This window comes from Meles meles, chromosome 4, assembly GCF_922984935.1.
Source record: "Meles meles chromosome 4, mMelMel3.1 paternal haplotype, whole genome shotgun sequence".
Lineage (NCBI taxonomy): Eukaryota > Metazoa > Chordata > Mammalia > Carnivora > Mustelidae > Meles > Meles meles.
In genome coordinates this window covers 72,686,531-72,705,331 of record NC_060069.1, presented here as the reverse complement: position 1 = coordinate 72,705,331, position 18,801 = coordinate 72,686,531, and the positions used below count along the sequence as shown (strand labels likewise).

The 18,801-nt window shown below is 32.1% G+C and overlaps 1 protein-coding gene across 2 annotated transcripts in view; it reads right to left on the bottom strand.

Moving 5' to 3' along the window:
* Positions 1 to 18,088, bottom strand: part of SI (sucrase-isomaltase) — a 107,062-nt gene extending 88,974 nt beyond the window's left edge. The window contains exons 1-10 of one of the 2 annotated variants that reach the window (XM_046002561.1): positions 17,947 to 18,052; positions 15,641 to 15,687; positions 15,075 to 15,192; positions 13,685 to 13,827; positions 8,301 to 8,418; positions 7,901 to 8,010; positions 6,813 to 6,964; positions 5,233 to 5,404; positions 1,431 to 1,530; positions 170 to 282 (exon numbers count right to left, since the gene is read on the bottom strand). In XM_046002561.1, the coding sequence (XP_045858517.1) occupies positions 170 to 282; positions 1,431 to 1,530; positions 5,233 to 5,404; positions 6,813 to 6,964; positions 7,901 to 8,010; positions 8,301 to 8,418; positions 13,685 to 13,827; positions 15,075 to 15,192 (1,026 nt within the window). In that variant the 5' untranslated portion in view covers positions 15,641 to 15,687; positions 17,947 to 18,052. Of the gene's footprint in view, positions 1 to 169; positions 283 to 1,430; positions 1,531 to 5,232; positions 5,405 to 6,812; positions 6,965 to 7,900; positions 8,011 to 8,300; positions 8,419 to 13,684; positions 13,828 to 15,074; positions 15,193 to 15,640; positions 15,688 to 17,946 lie in introns of both variants that reach the window. The other variant, XM_046002560.1, reaches the window with a different exon arrangement.
* Between the last annotated feature and the right edge of the window lie 713 nt (positions 18,089 to 18,801).

Sequence of the window (18,801 nt, the reverse complement as noted above, 5' to 3'; positions counted from 1 at the left end):
AGGCTTCATGGTATTGGAAAAAACAAAATCCATCTACCCACTCCTGAAAAATGGTAAGATTTAAAAATACATTTAGCTAAGAGGGCCCAGATATCTTACATAAAATTAGATGTGAGATGAAAGAAAAGTATAGTAGAAAATAATTTTATAAAATAGATGTAGAAGATACCTCTTGATACTGTTGAACTACTTGTTCTGGTGTATCTCCTAGAAAGATGTAAAAGTCCAGAATTCCACCAATAACTCTGTAAGTTATTATTGGAGTAGGCTGGATGAAAATTTCTATAAATAAAATTAAAAAAGCATATATAAGTAGTAAAAATATACACAGTGATAAAATAATTGCAGTGCTTCACATTAACCATATATTTTTACACATATTTCTAAATAATTAAGGTAAAATAAGATACTGAAAATAGGAAGAATATAGGAGAAAAAGAATGCCACCAAATATGAGGCTTATGATAGGATATCCCAGATGTTTCTTCTTACAGATGTTGTCATAATCTTTCCCTGGATCCCCTGCATAGCAAGAGATCAGTCCTTTCACAACAAAAATATTTTTTTCTAAAATTGCATTTCAATTAGTTGTAATTGAAGATTCTCTGAAAGATCATATTATCACATGTTAATATCTAAGAAAAACTATAAAAGTGTTTATTTTTTTCCCAATGTAGATAATACATTGATAACCATATAATATATTGTTCTTTCTGGGACATGGTTTAATTTTGTAGTTTTTTATTATCACTGATTTATCTGTTAAACATTAGTATTGCATGCACAACGATTAAAAAATATTCTACATTGGGCACCTGGGAGGCTCAGAGGGTTAAGCCTCTGCCTTCGGCTCAGGTCAAGATCCCAGCATCCTGGGATCCAGCCCCGCATTGGGCTCTCTGCTCAGCAGGGAGACTGCTTCCTCTTCTCTCTCTGCCTGCCTCTCTGCCTATTTGTGATCTCCGTCTGTCAAATGAATAAATAAAATCTTTAAAATATATATTCTACATTACTTGAATTATGATAAACTAAAAAATTAATCTTCCTTCTTTCTCTCCCTATATGGACATTTCTCTTTTGTATTGTAGTGGTATATTAACTTAACAAGTGAGGCTGTGGAAATAGGAATAAGCCTTTTCATGGTTGTGTTTCAGTATTGCTCTGAAGGGAAAAGAAAGTACCTGAATGTCACAATGCAGTACACTCTCCCCAAAATAGAAGTACTGATAGGCAAAATTCCATTGTCATACTAACAATGATACCTGCTTGTAATAATTTCACATAGCAAATCATGAACAATAGAGTTTACTCTGACATGCAATATCTGTGATTGAAATAAGAGAGCAGTTCTAACATTTCAGGTTAAACTTCATTTAAATATATTAAATATATTAAATAAATATAATATTTAAATATATTAAATATCTTACCCATTGCATTGCTGTTCATTAAGAAAACACCAAATGACTTTCCAGAATTATCCTCAATGCACATGAAGAATGTTTGATGGCCATATAAATTATTATTATTCTGTAAGGCAAAAATTTAAAAATTAACTTTTAAGGTATATTTGAAATTTAAATCTATATATTTAAAATGGCCTTTATCTATTACAATTTGTTTCTGTAACTTACTTCTCATATCTCTATACTAATTTTCTCCACCGTACTTAACATATGAAACCCTATAGCAAAAAATTAACTTATTTTGATTAATATGTTAATACATAAAATATATGACATAATATGTTCATCAGACTATAAATAGATTACTTAACTTTATGTTTTATTATTATTGAGTTTTAATAAGGTATTAATGATAAGAAAATGGCACATTTATTCATTATGCCCCATGTATGCCCAAGGCACTTCAGGGAATTCCAAGGTGATGTCCATCCTCACAGAACTTCTGCAGTATGTTTGTGAAGAGCTAATGAGTACATAAAATAGTTGAGACCAATTGCAAATACACTTGAAAGGTAAAAGAAAACAGTTCCTGGCTGGATATGGAAGTTCAAAGGAAAGAATATATGGAAAATAGTTATGAAGTTCCTAGCCTAGTGTTTATTACATATTCATTACAGATAGTGATGATATAAAAAAGATTGGTAGAATCATTATTAATAATTTCTTAGTAGTAGTTCTCTATCAAATGAAGCTCTTTAAAACAACAATCCATTTATTCATTTTTGGGAATGAAATGGTTAGCACTGGCATTTTAAAAAATCACTAAGAATTGACTCAAAGGAATCATAAATCAATAAGTATAAATGTCTTAATGACAGGGTCTTTGTCCAGAAGAATCTCATATTTTAGAAGTATATGAATATATACACAAATACTAACCTGAGGTGATTGTCATACTAAAATATGAATAAAGGGTTAGAAAGTAAAGACTAATTTTGCATGTGAGAGTTGGGGAGAAGTTCTTGGGAAATTAAACTTCAAATTAGCTATTAGTGACTTATTGTACAAATGATAAAGAACCTCATGTTTCAGTACTTACAAAGGGAACTGTTCCCCTGTGCAAGTATTTAAGCCTATGGAAGAAGATCATATGTAATGGAAGAGGAAGAAATAGGCATAGATGTACAATATGATGTCCAATGGATAGGAAGTCACCATATCATACAAAGTGATATAGAACAGTTAGCATTTAGAATGATTCTAGTGCAATGACTAGCTGTGGATTGTTTTTTTGTTTGTTTGTTTTTGTTTTCATTTCCTTTTTTTTACCATTTTATTTATTTTTTTTAATTTTTTTTACCATTTTATTTATTTTTTAGTGTAACAGTATTCATTGATTGTGCACAACACCCAGTGCTCCATGCAAAACGTGCCCTACCTATTACCCACCACCTGTTCCCCCAACCTCCCACCCCTGACCCTTCAAAACCCTCAGGTTGTTTTTCAGAGTCCATAGTCTCTTATGGTTCGCCTCCCCTTCCAATTTTTTTTTTTTAATAAACATATAATGTATTTTTATCCCCAGGGGTACAGGTCTGTGAATCGCCAGGTTTACACACTTCACAGCACTCACGATAGCACATACCCTCCCCAATGTCCATAACCCTCTCCCCCTCTCCCAACCCCATCTCCCCCCAGCAACCCCCAGTTTGTTTTGTGAGATTAAGAGTCATTTATGGTTTGTCTCCCTCCCAATCCCATCTTGATTCATTTATTCTTCTCCTATCCCCCTAACCCCCCATGTTGCTTCTCCATGTCCTCATATCAGGGAGATCATATGATAGTTGTCTTTCTCCGATTGACTTATTTCACTAAGCATGATACCCTCTAGTTCCATCCACGTCGTCGCAAATGGCAAGATTTCATTTCTTTTGATGGCTGCATAGTATTCCATTGGGTATATACCACCCCTTCTTTATCCATTCATCTGTTGATGGACATCTAGGTTCTTTCCATAGTTTGGCTATTGTAGACATTGCTGCTATAAACATTCGGGTACACGTGCCCCTTCGGATCACTATGTTTGTATCTTTAGGGTAAATACCCAGTAGTGCAATTGCTGGGTCATAGGGTAGTTCTATTTTCAACATTTTGAGGAACCTCCATGCTGTTTTCCAGAGGGGTTGCCCCAGCTTGCATTCCCACCAACAGTGGAGGAGGGTTCCCCTTTCTCCGCATCCTCGCCAACATCTGTCATTTCCTGACTTGTTAATTTTAGCCATTCTGACTGGTGTGAGGTGATATCTCATTGTAGTTTTGATTTGTATTTCCCTGATGCCGAGTGACGTGGAGCACTTTTTCATGTGTCTGTTGGCCATCTGGATGTCTTCTTTGCAGAAATGTCTGTTCATGTCCTCTGCCCATTTCTTGATTGGATTGTTTGTTCTTTGGGTGTTGAGTTTGCTAAGTTCCTTATAGATTTTGGATACTAGCCCTTTATCTGATGTGTCGTTTGCAAATATCTTCTCCCATTCTGTAAGTTGTCTTTTGGTTTTGTTAACTGTTTCCTTTGCTGTGCAAAAGCTTTTGATCTTGATGAAATCCCAATAGGTCATTTTTGCCCTTGCTTCCCTTGCCTTTGCCATTGTTCCTAGGAAGATGTTGCTGCGGCTGAGGTCGAAGAGGTTGCTGCCTGCGTTCTCAAGGATTTGGATGGATTCCTTTCTCACATTGAGGTCCTTCATCCATTTTGAGTCTATTTTCATGTGTGGTGTAAGGAAGTGGTCCAATTTCATTTTTCTGCATGTGGCTGTCCAATTTTACCAGCACCATTTATTGAAGAGGCTGTCTTTTTTTCCATTGGACATTCTTTCCTGCTTTGTTGAAGATTAGTTGACCATAGAGTTGAGAGTAATTAAGGAGTCAATCCCATTTACAATTGCACCCAAAACTATAAGATACCTAGGAATAAACCTAACCAAAGAGGCTAAGAATCTATACGCAGAAAATTATAAAGTACTCATGAAAGAAATTGAAGAAGACACAAAGAAATGGAAAAATGTTCCATGCTCCTGGATTGGAAGAATAAATATTGTGAAAATGTCTATGCTACCTAAAGCAATCTACACATTTAATGCAATCCCTATCAAAATACCATCCATTTTTTCAAAGAAATGGAACAAATAATCCTAAAATTTATATGGAACCAGAAAAGACCTCGAATAGCCAAAGGAATATTGAAAAAGAAAGCCAAAGTTGGTGGCATCACAATTCCGGACTTCAAGCTCTATTACAAAGCTGTCATCATCAAGACAGCATAGTACTGGCACAAAAACAGACACATAGATCAGTGGAACAGAATAGAGAGCCCAGAAATTGTTTTCATTTCTTAATTAAGTTCCATGTCCAGCATAGAGCCCAACATGGCACTTGAACTCACAACCGAGAGATCAAAACCTGAGCTGAGATCAGAAGTCAGATGCTCAACCGCTCAACTAACTGAATCACCCAGGCGCCCTGCCACGGATAAGCTTAAGCATAAGAACGACTGAAAAGGGAATGACGAAATATAAAAATCAGAATCAAAAGAAAATATTCATAAATTAGATATATATGCCTATTGAAGCATTCATAAAATCTGTTGGTTACTTTTTGAGTTGATTTAGGACTTTATTGTAAATCCTCAGCCCTTAAGTAAACGAGCTGCTAGATTAAGTATCATTGACATCAAATAAATTATGGTTTCAAGTAGATGAAAGTTGTCATCTGATCCAATATAGTTTATTTATTAAAAAATATTATTTATTAAAAAAATATTGTTCCTTACATCACCAGGAAGTTGATCACGGGTAAAAATTGGCCATGTTTTCCAGTTTAAATCATGACGAAATCTCTTATGAATATGTTCCCCAATACCATAGATATATTCACTGGGAAGTTTGGTTGAGATCTGTAAATACTGATCAGAGTATACCAGGGGACCAATGCTGGTATCAAACCTGTACAATAAAATAAATAAATAAATTATCCAGAAACACAAATGTCCTATGAAAGAAGTATCTATGTAGTCATCCAGAATATTTCATTTTGAATATGTCAATCTTGAGCTGTAATCATTTCTTGGGAAACACTAATTACATCATAAACAGAATTTGTTAATTCCATTGACACAATTTGCTGCATCATCACCAATATGATTCTTTGTACACATTCCTTCTTTGAATCTTCATCACAAACTTAAAGCATAACTACCATTATCAATTCCATTTTACAAATAACACAATTAGGGAAAATTCATTCATGTTTTCTAAGGTGACAAACTGGTAAGTGTGGAGCCAGATTTCAAACCCAATTCTGCCTTGCTCCAGAGACACAGTTTCAAAATACAGTACCATACTGGCTTTCACACCTCTAACATATATATTAAGATTAAATTCAAAATTATTTTTCCAAAATGAAAAAGACTGTATATTTGATGAACATCAAACATATACTACAAGAAATGTTAAGTGGTATTTAATACTTTCATCATTTCACATAACATTAATTGCAAATTCTTTTATTTATTTATTTATTTGACAGAACAGAGATCACAAGTAGGCAGAGAAAGAGAGAGAGAGAGAGAAGCAGGCTCCCCACTGAGCAGAGAGCCCGATGCAGGGCTCGATCCCAGGACCCTGAGATCCTGACCTGAGCTGAAGGCAGAGGCTTAACCCACTGAGCCACCCAGGCGCCCCACAAATTCTTAAACTATGTTTAAGAAAAGTAATTGTTAAAATTTGATTTTGACATAACTGTTTAATTAACCATCTTAGAGACATAGAGCATTTATCTTAAAAATTACTAAATCCCTTGTCACAAATATCCCCCAAAACACATTCATAATGAAGGTATTCATACAATATTTAATTTTATATTTATATATATATATACACACACACACACGCACACATGTTTCATACACACACACACACACACACACACACACACACATATACACACAAAGTCCTTTAATATTACTATGGGAATTAGCCCCTTTCTGTATACTAACTATTTGATCCTACAAACTGGCAACAGAATATAATAAGCAATGTGGAAAGGACACAATAGGAGTTCTAGCTTTGTAAAAATATAGGCAAGGCAAAAATTCTATCAGTGATGCTCTTTACCTTCACCTTTGGTTGGCCCAGATTTGTACATTTTCATTCACCTTCTCACACTTTTCATCCACAGGAAATAAAACTCCTTTTCCATTATAATTTCTGAAAGTATATATACTTACTCTCTTTGGGGAGGAAAATTATTTTTCATGAAAATACCTTAAAAATAAGACTTTCCTAGTTCTATGATAATAGAATAATTTGGCCAGTTATTTAACCTTGTAGAAATGTAAAATAAGATACTTACAAAATTCTCCTATTGCTTTTTCTAATAACTTTGATGCTAAATGGATTTTCTGTAACCTGCACCTCATATAATGTATCAGAGGCCGCAGTTCCAGTAAATTCTCCTACAAACTGATGAGGAACTTCATATCTTCTATTACTTGGATCAGTAATCTGCAAAGATTTAAAGAAATTAGCATTATTTGATTCAAAATCATTATTTCACTTTCCATTTCTGAAATAAGGATCAAATGCAAGTTCTGAATAAAAAATGCTAAATTTAATAATTTAGTAGAGGAGCTATTGATTTAGTCATAATTTTAACATTGTTTTATGGTTATATGCAGAATTGTATCAATTGTCAAAGAGTATAGAATTGGTTATAGAAGTAATATATATAATATATAAAGATTTTTATCGATAGATTAAGAAATATAGGGAAATTAATGATACTATTACTAAATATTTATTCTTTAATACTATAATTTTGTGAATTTAATTACTCTTATTGCTTTTCAGTGTTCATCCCCTTAGAAATTCCATGAAGATTTTATATTTTGCTAAAAAAAAAAAAAACCTATTAACCCCTATGAAATTGCTTTAAAGAAGTATTATACAAAGGATATGGTGTTGTTTTCACTTCCTAATCCAAAAGATCATACAAGTAAACTACTTGCTTAAAAAACAGCAGGAATTGGTTTCTTTAAAATCATGAATAAAAATGATATAATTAAAAAGAACTAGTAAGTAAAAGTCCCATTTATACAGCACAGTTAATATGTTTCTCAAATTTTGAACTAATTCTTCATCATAGTCTGTTGTTGAAATAATAAAAATTATGTAAGTTTATTATTTATTCTTCTAAATACACTATATCTAATATTTTCATTGACTATACTTATGAAATTCTTCAAAAATAACTGGTGAACAAACTCTTCCTATTTTACATTTCAGTAAACAGTCTCAGGGAAATGGAATAACTAGTCCAATTAGTCCTTTGCTTTGGAATAAATATTTCTTAAGAGGGAAAATGCCTGAGTAAGATGAAGGGAATGCACATTGCTGCCTTTCATGATTAACTCCTCTTTATAAATAGAAAAAAAAACAAACCTTAAACCGGAAACGATTGCGTGTCTGATTTTGAGCTGTTAAGAGAGCACTAGAAACATCATTTCCAAATAGTGTAGGTGAAGATATCCTGTTTAATGTGGCTTCAAGTCCTTAAAGGAAGAAAAAGTTGGCATGAGTGATGATTTTATTTATAAATATTAATAATTATTAATTAGTTTTATAATCATATTACCCTTACCAAATAATGACTTCTTTTATTATATGGAAGATATAATTATGCAAAAATTGAATCCTTGATATAAGATATTTAGACATTCTTGCGTACAAACTTCCCATTTGATTCTATTAAGATATTTTTCCAAAGAAAATTTTAAAATGTATTTTTTGTTTTCCACTTAAAATATATTATATTGGGTCACCATGATAGAATATTTCTCACCAGTACTTGTTGTTGTCACTTTGTCAGCATTATAGCCATGGTTATCTGCGAAGAAGCACCAAGGAATAGTAGAGTAATTCCATGGCTTCCAGCAGCAACCTCTCATGGCACAAACTGCCTGGTGAAACATTTATAGAAGGAATCATAGAATTAGTACTACGATCACGTGTCAGTTGTTATTTTTTAAAACATTCATTCATTCCAGTAAATGTTTGAATTAAATGTTTGAAAAACAAGTTTCTTTCTTTAAGAATATAATATATTGAAATATCACCTATTTGCTTGTCCCTTCCACTTGGCAGAAATATCAATTGAATTAATTACACTCTACCAGAGACTGATGCTCTGAGTTGTGATTTATCAAATTAACATGCTAATACACACTACTATAAACCTATGGTTTTTCTTTGTTTGCATTTACTTTTTTTAAAGATTTTATTTATTTATTTATTTTGTTTTTGACACAGAGAGAGAGAGCACAAGCAGGGGGGGCAGCAGGCAGAGGGAGAGGGAGAGGCAGGCTCCCGCTGAGCAGGGATCCGGAATGGGACTCCGGAATGGGACTCCATTCCAGGACCCTGGGATCATGACGTGGTTCCAAGCTTAACAGACTGAGCTACCCAGGTATCCCAATTTTTAATTTTGGGGGATATATTACTCAAAGCAATATACAGGTTCAATATTAACCATGTTAATATTAATATTAATATTAACCATATTAATCAATACTAATATTTTTCACAGACCCAGAACAAATAATAATACAATTTGTATGGAATCACAAAGGACCCAGAGAAGCCAAAGTAATCTTGAGAAACAAAAACAAAGCTGAAGATTCACAATCCCAGAGTTCAAGATATACTTCAAAGCCCATATATATTTTTTTTTCTTTTTTTTTTTTAAGTTTCTTCCCTGAGTACCTGCATGGTTCAGCTGATTAAACACAGGACTCTTGATTTCAGTACAGGTCATGATCTCTGGGTTGTGGATCAGGCTCCGCCCTCAGCGTGCAGAGTCTGCTCCTCCCTCTCCTCTCCTCTCTCCCTCCACCAAGTAGATAAATAAAATCTTAAAATAAATAAATAAATAAAAGTTCCTGCCCTATGAGTAATTATAATCTGGTGTCATGTAGTCATCCCAGAAGAACTGGAATATTTTTGTGTATCAATTATGTATCAAGCTGCAATTGAGGCTATAGAGATGAAGACATGCCCTGAATGCAAGCCTACATAAAATGCTTAAGGCAGTTATTTCCAGCCACTTATTAGTTCAGTATTTAAGTAAACTAGTTAAACTAATTTATGCGTCCAGTGTCGCAACTAGTTGTAGACATTACATCTAATGAATAACGCAAAACACTGAACACTTGAGTAGTTTTATGATCTGTACGGAAAGATTGTGTGAAGTGGAAAAAATTATATATGCTTATATAAAAAGTGGAGCCACATGATAATGCTGTCTTTTAGCATTGGTATAATTAAAAATCTACTTAATATTTGAATTTAGTAGTATGATGCACTTTCATAATTCGAACATCTGTGGGATTTTTTTTCTTGGTTATTTGCCTTGAAAAGAAGTTTAAAGCCTACATTTTTAGTAGCTGACATGTTAACTTCTCTCCTACTTTAACATCAAATTAAAGTGGCTTTAGATATACATACACAGGCACACACATGTATACACATACTTACATGTACATTGCAAATAGAAGTACAATTGGATTTGACATTTTGGAGGGTCATTATCTATCAGAATATAAAGTATGTGTGACTTCTATCAGGGAATTAACCCTTTAGTTATAGAACTTATAGAAATACTCCCAGAATTACAAAGAGATAGTTATGTAAAAATTGTTAATCTTTTTATTTATCTTTTTTATTTTTTAAAGATTTTATTTATGTATTTAACAGACAGAGAGAGATCACAAACAGAGGGAGTGGCAGGCAGAGGGAGAAGTAGGGACCCTGATGTGAGACTTGATCCCAGGACCCTGGGATCATGACCTGAGCCAAAGGCAAACACTTAACCGACTGAGTCACCCAGGCACCCTAGAGTAGTCTTTCTAAAAGAATTTTGAAGATGTTAGTATAAAACAAAAAGGTAGAATTAGATGTAGATATGCTGATTTTGTAAGGTATAATGGTGTTAAGAAAAAAGAAGTAAATTACAATCATATTTTACTTAAGTAAAGATGCACAGTAAAATGAAGTTACATGGAGTTCTTCCAAACATATCATATTGGATTCCTAGGTCTGTAATAACAGCCATAAACAGGGTTGTCTGAATCAACAGAAATTTATTCTCTCACCATTCTGGAGTCAAGAAATCCTACTTCAAAGTGTAGCAGAACCATCAGAACCATACTCCATCTAAGGCTGTAGGGAAGACAGCTTCCTTATCTGTTCCTAGATTCTGATAGTTCCTGGTAATCCAGGATTTCTTGATTTGAAGATACCTTCTCCAATTTCTACTTCCATCTTCACACCAGCTTTCTTCCCTGTAGTTCTCTGTATGTCATCCCCTTCTCTTATGACACCAGCCATTGTATTTAAGGACCACACTAATAACCTCATTTAACATTTAATTATATCTGCAAAGATCCTATTTCCAAATAAAGTCATATTCTAAGGCTCCAAGTAGACAGGAATTTTTTGGAAGACATCACTCATACCACTACATACATATATACCAAAATATTAGTTCAAAAATGTATATCCTCATTGTTGCTTTTAAAATATGAATAATTTGGTTTATTTTGTATAGATTTTGATACTTCTTATTTATGTTTAGTCATTCTGCCTATTTTTCAAGATTTCAGGTATTTTCCTTTATTATTTTAATTCTTAATCTATTTTTTAAATTTTTGTTTAAATTCCAGTTAGTTAAGATACAGTGAGTGCAATATTAGTTTCAAGTGTACAATATAGTGATTCAGCATTTCCATACAGTACCTGGTGTTCATCACAATTACCCTCCTTAAACCCCATCACCTATTTAAACCACCACCCCACCCAAACTCCCTTCTGGTAATCATTAGTCTGTTCTCTCTCTATAGCTAAGAATCTGTTTCTTGGTTTGTCTCTCTCTCTCTCTCTCTTTTTTTTTTCCCCTTTGCTCATTTGTTTTGTTTCTTAAATTCCACATATGACTGAATTTCAATTTTCTTTCTTCTTAATTTGAAAAAAACAAAAAATAAAACATAATAAATATCCATCAGTAGATACAAACTTTGATAGATAAAAACACATTTGTTATATTTTTTATTTTATTATATGTATGTGAGTATGCATATAGAAATATATGTAGTAATAGGTATATTAATATATAGTGGATTGACTGTATTATTGACTGAATTGTGCCCCCCCCCGCCAACAATTCATATGTAGAAAGCCCTAACCCTCTAATCCCCAATGCGACTGTATTTGGAGACAGGGTATTTAAGGAGGTAAATAAGATTAAATGAAGTCATAGGCTGGAGCGCAAATTTGATAGGACTGGTGTCCTCATAAAAAGAAGAGACTTTGAACATGATCACATACACACTCCATCTCTATATCTGGGCATGCACAGAGGAAAAATCATGTGAAGACACAAGAATGCAGCTGTCTACAAGCCAGGAAGAGAAGTCTCACTAGAAACCAACCTTGATGGCATCTTGACTTCTCGCCTCCACAGCACTGAGAACATAAATGTCTTATTGTTTAAGTCACACAGCTTGACATTTTATTATAGATGTCCAGGCTGACTAATAAACTCAGGTTATAAGTATAGCTACTCTTAAATTAAGTTCTCCTTCTTTTCTTAAATGACAAATACATGTTAGCTGAAATTTGTTAAATTCATCAGTTTAATTTGTTTCACATTGAAAACACTATTTAGCAACCTGTGACATTAAAAGTAGTAGACATCAAAACCTTAACCAATTGGCTTTGAAATGTTGTTTCCCTTTAAGATTTTAGACATGGGGAGATGGAGAGGAGAGGGAGTTGAGGGAAACTGGAAGGGGAGATGAACCATGAGAGACTATGGACTCTGAAAAACAACCAGAGGGTTATGAAGGGGCAGCGGGGGGGGTGGGGGGGGTGGGGGGGATGGGAGGTTGAGGAACCAGGTGGTGGGTAATAGGGAGGGCACGTACTGCATGGAGCACTGGGTGTGATGCCAAAACAATGAACACTGTTATGCTGTAAATAAACAAATAAAAATTAAAAAAAAAAAAAGATTTTAGCAGCCCATATTTTTCCTAACAGAATTTTATGTTAAGCTGCCTTTGTTTCCTAAAGAGAATATCTGGCCAATTATCTTAATATGTCACAGTAAACACTATTTATCTAGCTGTTTTATCAGTAGGTAGGCTATAAGGACTTACTATTCCTAAAGTTGTCCTAAGAAAAATCTCATTGTTTTTCAACTTTTCATGGCAAATTAACCAGAAAATTATGTGTTAACTATGAGATAACAATGGTAGGATAAGGCTAATAGAAATTTTATAGTTCATTTTTCTTGCAATGGAGGGAGTAAGATTCAGATATGTCTATTTTAGATTTAATATGTATTAGATATGCATATTACATGCATATAATAACACATAATATACTGAATATGCATATTACATTATAATACATATATAATGTATATTTAAATGCACTGATTAATATATATTTATATTATATAAATATCATAGTATATTATAGATTGCATACAATATGTAGATATTATAAAATGTGAAGACACACATACACACACTCATACTCTCATTGACCTTTATTTCCACATACTCTCATTGACCTTTATTTCCATGTAGGTTATGAAGACCAAGGAAGAGTCAACTTTGGGTTACATGACACTATTAAGTCACCCTTAATTTTCTCCATTTGAGCTTCCTCTCCTAAACTACCAAATAATTTAAAAAAATAATAATTTTCTAAAGTATGAGTATCACTTTATTTTCCAGACACATCTTAATGTCATCATTATAAATACTTTTATGGAGCATTCATATTTTCTCTCAAATGTTCTATACCATCAAAGGTTATGTTTTTTTAAGAAATAGATTTGCGAGGGCAGAATTTCATAAAGATTTTAAAATTAACAATAGCTTGTTAAGCATGGAAAAATGCTTAATGAAAAAAACTAACTTGTCAATTTATTGAATAAAAATACAGAAAATCAAGCTCATCAATTTCAATTATCTCTCATCTCTTTATATGGAGCTTTAAAAAAGATAAGTGCAGTCTAAATGATTACTAGATATTTAAAAATATGGAATTGTTCCAATACTGAGCAATTATCTTAATTTAATTACTATATATATACATATATATGTGTGTGTATATATATATATATATATATTCATAAAAATATTAAAGTCTTTTGTGGCAGACCTGTGTGGGAAATTGCTCTGGAATGCAGTTTATCCTCTCATTGATATGATCATTTAGCTCACTTGGACATTTAGCATCACTTGGACCAGGATACACAGTGGTTGTACGAGTGGTAGGTGGAGTTGAAGTAGAATTACTAATTTCTAGGAAAGAAAGAGGTTAGTAAAATAAAACATGGTGTTAAATTTTTTTTTTCAGATTTGGGGGATAACAAATGCATTGCATTGAAATAACAAATGAATTTACACATATAATAAAAATAAAAAATTTTACACTAATAAATGACCCACAAATTCAAGTCCTAGTCACCAAAGGAAAATATCCAAATAATATTTAAAAACTGTGCAGAGCCCTATTGACTGTTTCTGCAGAAAAACAAAATATTTTCACAGAAGTTCTTGAGGTAGATTCAAAAGGAAGCAAAATGCTCATTCTACCACATTTATGAAAAAATGCGTTTTATAGATGAAGAAAAAGATGGAAATATATGGGTGGGAAAGGAATATAGAGAAGGAGAAAAGAATTAGAGCAGACAAGGGAAAAGTAGGAGGAAAACAATATTTTGAAGTGAACAGAAGAGAAAGCAAGGAACTGCAAAGAGAAACAAATTCCAATTCTGTATAATTACTTTCCAGTAATCAGATATGGGTAAAATAAAATGATTGTGTCACAGTGTAGTGAGCTTTCAGTTTACTAGGAGCAGGTAAAACAAATGACTAATAACAGTAGAAAACTAACTATTATTAGAGTAGAAGGTAATTTGTAACAGCATTTCTAATTCTGATTTGGTCCTGAAAGAATGATTGAAAAAAGAGGTTAGGTGGATCAGAGTAGTATGCATTTACTCTAAATTAGGACAGAAATATCCAGGGGAAAAAAGATAAATGCTTCAAGCTTTGTTTCACCTTCCCTCTACCTGTTTTTGTTATACATTCTCTCTCTTACTTAAAAAAAAGAGAGAGAGAGAGACTAAAATAAAGAGGGTATTCCCCGAGATTTTCCACTCTGCCCCTCATACTTTTGCAAGTATCTCAAGGCCAGAGCAAAAACCCAGGTTTTCCCATTAATTAGAGGAACCTCACTAAAAACAGATGATTATTTCACCTTCCATTAACACCTTGATCCTTTGGCTCTTCACAATTGTTTAAGCAACACAATGTGGGAAAGGTCTTTAATGTCAAAGTACATAGATTGCTTAATTACAACAGCTCTTCATTGAAATAACTGTAATATAATGGATAGAAAGATTTGGGATAATTATGTAACTTACTTGAAATCTTTCTTCACATTTTTCATCTCATGTAGATTACTTTTGAAAATCCATAACTATTATGGAGTAAATTTTATTTAACTTCAACTATAATGTGCAAGTATTTTTAACATTACTTACCTTCAACAGCAGGTGTCTTAGTTGCTAAAACAACAATTAGGGCAATAGCTATTATAGTAACTATAGCAAAAAGGACAATCAGAGAGATTTCTAATCCAGTAAATTTTTTCTTTGCCATCTAAAGAAAGAAAAGAAATGTATATTTAAAATGTAAAATATATAACTACAGTAAACCATCATCACTGTGGTAAGAGTATTTACATTCCTCTTTTTTTAACTAAGTAAACAGGCAGAACTAAAGACAGTTGTTTATAATCTAAAACAATAAACATTGGCAAAATGTAAACAACACAAGTAATTTTTAATAAATAGAGTGAATTGATGATATACATTATTGTGGTAACTAAGATGAAACATAAAGGGAAGAAAAGATCTCCAAGTAGATGTGCCTTGCTCTCTCATGTTAGAGCCTTTCTCAAGTGAAGGAAATCTGACACCTACCTTGTGTCCCCTAACTCTCACTATTTTTTAAAGAGATAATGTTATCCACATTTTGCTCATTAGAAACTTCAACCTTAGAGGAAATAAGCTATTATCTCAAAATCAAAAGTTCTAGTTCTTCCTACCTTAAATTCTGTTCCTCGAACACTAACACTGCTTTCTTATAACAATACTGTGGAAAAGAATATAAATATATGTGAATACAAATATAAAATATTATGAAAAATGATATAGGCATATAGTATATATTTGGGAGCTGTCACTTCAAAAAAATATTTGAATTAAATCATCTTCAAGTTCCTCCTTCACAATATAAGTATGATATACTAAACTCTCATATCAAACATATGTATTTATTTTCTCATAACATTATGTGAGTTAGCATACAGAGGATACCTAAATGTAGGTTAGGAAAAGATTTCTTCCAGTAATTATCTTAAACTTTATTTGTTTAATTTAGTTTTGGCCATACATCTCTCATTTCTTGTACTCTTCAAGTTTCCCTCACTTTTGTGTATTCTATGATTTTTATACAAATCTTAATTCAATGGCATATACCCAGATAGGAATTTAGAATTTCAATGGTAAATACTTTCATAAATTGCTCATTTCATTTTTTTGAGTTTTTATTTAAATTCTAGTTAACATATAATATAATATTAGTTTCAGGTGTACAATATAATGCTTATAAGTTGCTGATCTTAAAATTATTTGTTTTGGTCTCTCACATTAACCCCTTCTCCTGTAATTATCTAGGATAGTTCATATATACAGTTACCCCAACCTAAACACTTACTTTCCCTCTTTTGTATCTTTCTACAACATTCAATCACTCAAAAGGACTGTTGGTTCTATCTCCAAAATACTTTCAGAATTATACCTTCATCCTATCTCCACCATTGTAACATCTTTCTTGGGTAACATGTCTTCTTAAGTACATGCTATTTAATCTTTCTTCAATCCTTCCACATTTGCTCTTCTAAATTAGCATTAATTTATGCCCAGTTCAAATGCCATGTTCTTGGTGAGTCCTTTTCTACCACTCTTAGAGGCAGAGTTAATCAATCCTTTTTTCCATTTTACCACATCACATAGCATATCTATTGTCCTTATTAATATATATGTTAATTTCCTTCATTGGATTGTTATTTTTTTAAGATTTATTTATTTATTGAGAGGGAGAGTGGGAGGAAGAGGCAGAGGGAGAGGGAGAGAGAGACTTAAGCACCCTATTCTGAGCATAGACCTCACTAGGGGCTCAATTTCACAACCCTGAGATCACAATTTGAGCCAAAACCAAGAGTCTGACACTTCAACAACTGTGCCACTTAGGCACCCCAGATTTTTATACTCTTAATGGAATATAGTTCAGAAGTAGTTCAGAGCCTGACAACAAGTAAGCACAAGCTCACTTTTTAAAAAATATACTTTATGAATGAAAGTTTAAAGATTAGCGTTCAGTCTTACTGTACGATTTCCTATTACACATATTAAGCTGTTTATTGCATCTCTAATCTTTAAAGAACCTAAATGTAAACTAGATCTAATCAAAATGGCAGGGGATATATGAAGCCGTTAAGAAAATGAAACTGAATTGCTCAATGTTATGTGAGAAAGAACACAAATGCATTTAATGTTTAACTTTAAACAAGTTTATCTCACTCAAAGTATTATCTTACTTTGGTATCAAGAAGTCAATAAGGATTATGCCTTTCTATTTTTAAGAAAAGTCTAAAAGTGTAAATGTATACTGTTATGAAGCAAACCTTTTATCTTGAAGAATTAGAACAAAGTTAATGTATTAAAATTAAATTGCTCATGCGAGTACTCATAAGCAATCAGTACTAAAATTGTTTATATGCTGTAGGTGGTAATTTCAGTGATCACATTTTAGACCACAGTAATTTCAAGCAAAACATTTTTGGGGAAATTATATATTGATGTCCTTTTTGTATATATTTATTTTCAAAATAAGTAACAGTTTATTAGATGGTTACTTGATTACTGACCTTTAAAAGATTTGCTAGAAAAGATTAAATGTTTTATAACAGTTGTAGTCTATTCTGCCTAAATATATTTTCTTAAATAAAATACATTAACTCATACTTAGAGTACTTGTACATTTCAAAATATTTTTTAATCTTTTTTCCTATATGAAGTAATTAAATAAACATGATTTGAGTCAACTAAGTCTGACAAAAATTATAATGAAGAGGTGGGCAAAGAAAATATTCTCATATCTTAAAAAAATTTAAAAATGTTTTCTCCTGTTTTAGTACAAGAGATATATATATTTAAATTAGCAAATGAAAGTTACCTTTTCTATTTTAAACAAGTGCTGATAAACAGGAATATTGCTAACATGAATTAAAATAATAAATAATTATTTGGAAACATGAAAGAAATGAAGAAATATAATCAATCAACTTACCTTATTTCATAGCCTGTTCTGTTCACTATGTTTTACCAAAGTTGGGTAAGGCTCCCAAAGCAGTGATCATGAAAACTGCTCAGCTATATACTGAGCTACCCATAAACTTTTATTGCATCTTCACCAGCCTGTCAGTGTTTAATAAACTTCTGTTAAACATGCAGTGGGAAAAGACTTAGCCCTGAAAATAGTTGCATAAATATTTCTGTTTAGAAATCCAAATTAATTAATAATTCTGCCCTTAGATAGTCTTTGATTTCTGGTACCTATGAACTAATCCAAGAACATAAAAATATTTATTTATACTATCTTTTTTTCTTCAATATTTTCTTTCATTATTTAGACATTGTTTGAAAATTGTTTTACCTAATTATGTGACATTTAAACTGTCATTGAAAAGTAAAAACAGTGGTAAGCTAGAATCTGAAAAACATTTGTAGGAATTAACAATTGGAAGATAATATTTAGTAGAAGATATATAAGATAGATATAAAATTGAAGATAATATAAAAAATAATGATTAAATAAAAGTTATTTCCTGTGTCTCATTATTAACTTTAAGGATGAAGAACTGAGCAAATCCATTAGAATAAAATATAAAAGTAGAGATATATAAAAAAGCAATCCAGAAATAAAATCAACATTTTATTTATATTTATTTAGAACACAAATTTAATTATCAAAAATTATACTAAACACCATTTCATACAGTAAAAAATATAGTATCAATTACATTACTGGTTTAAGCCAGTGTAGTGTTTAAGATCAAAGAATTTTATAGAAGAAACTTAGGTACAAATTCCAGCTATACTACATATTCCTTAGAAACTGAGGGCAAATTTGTGAATGTTTTTA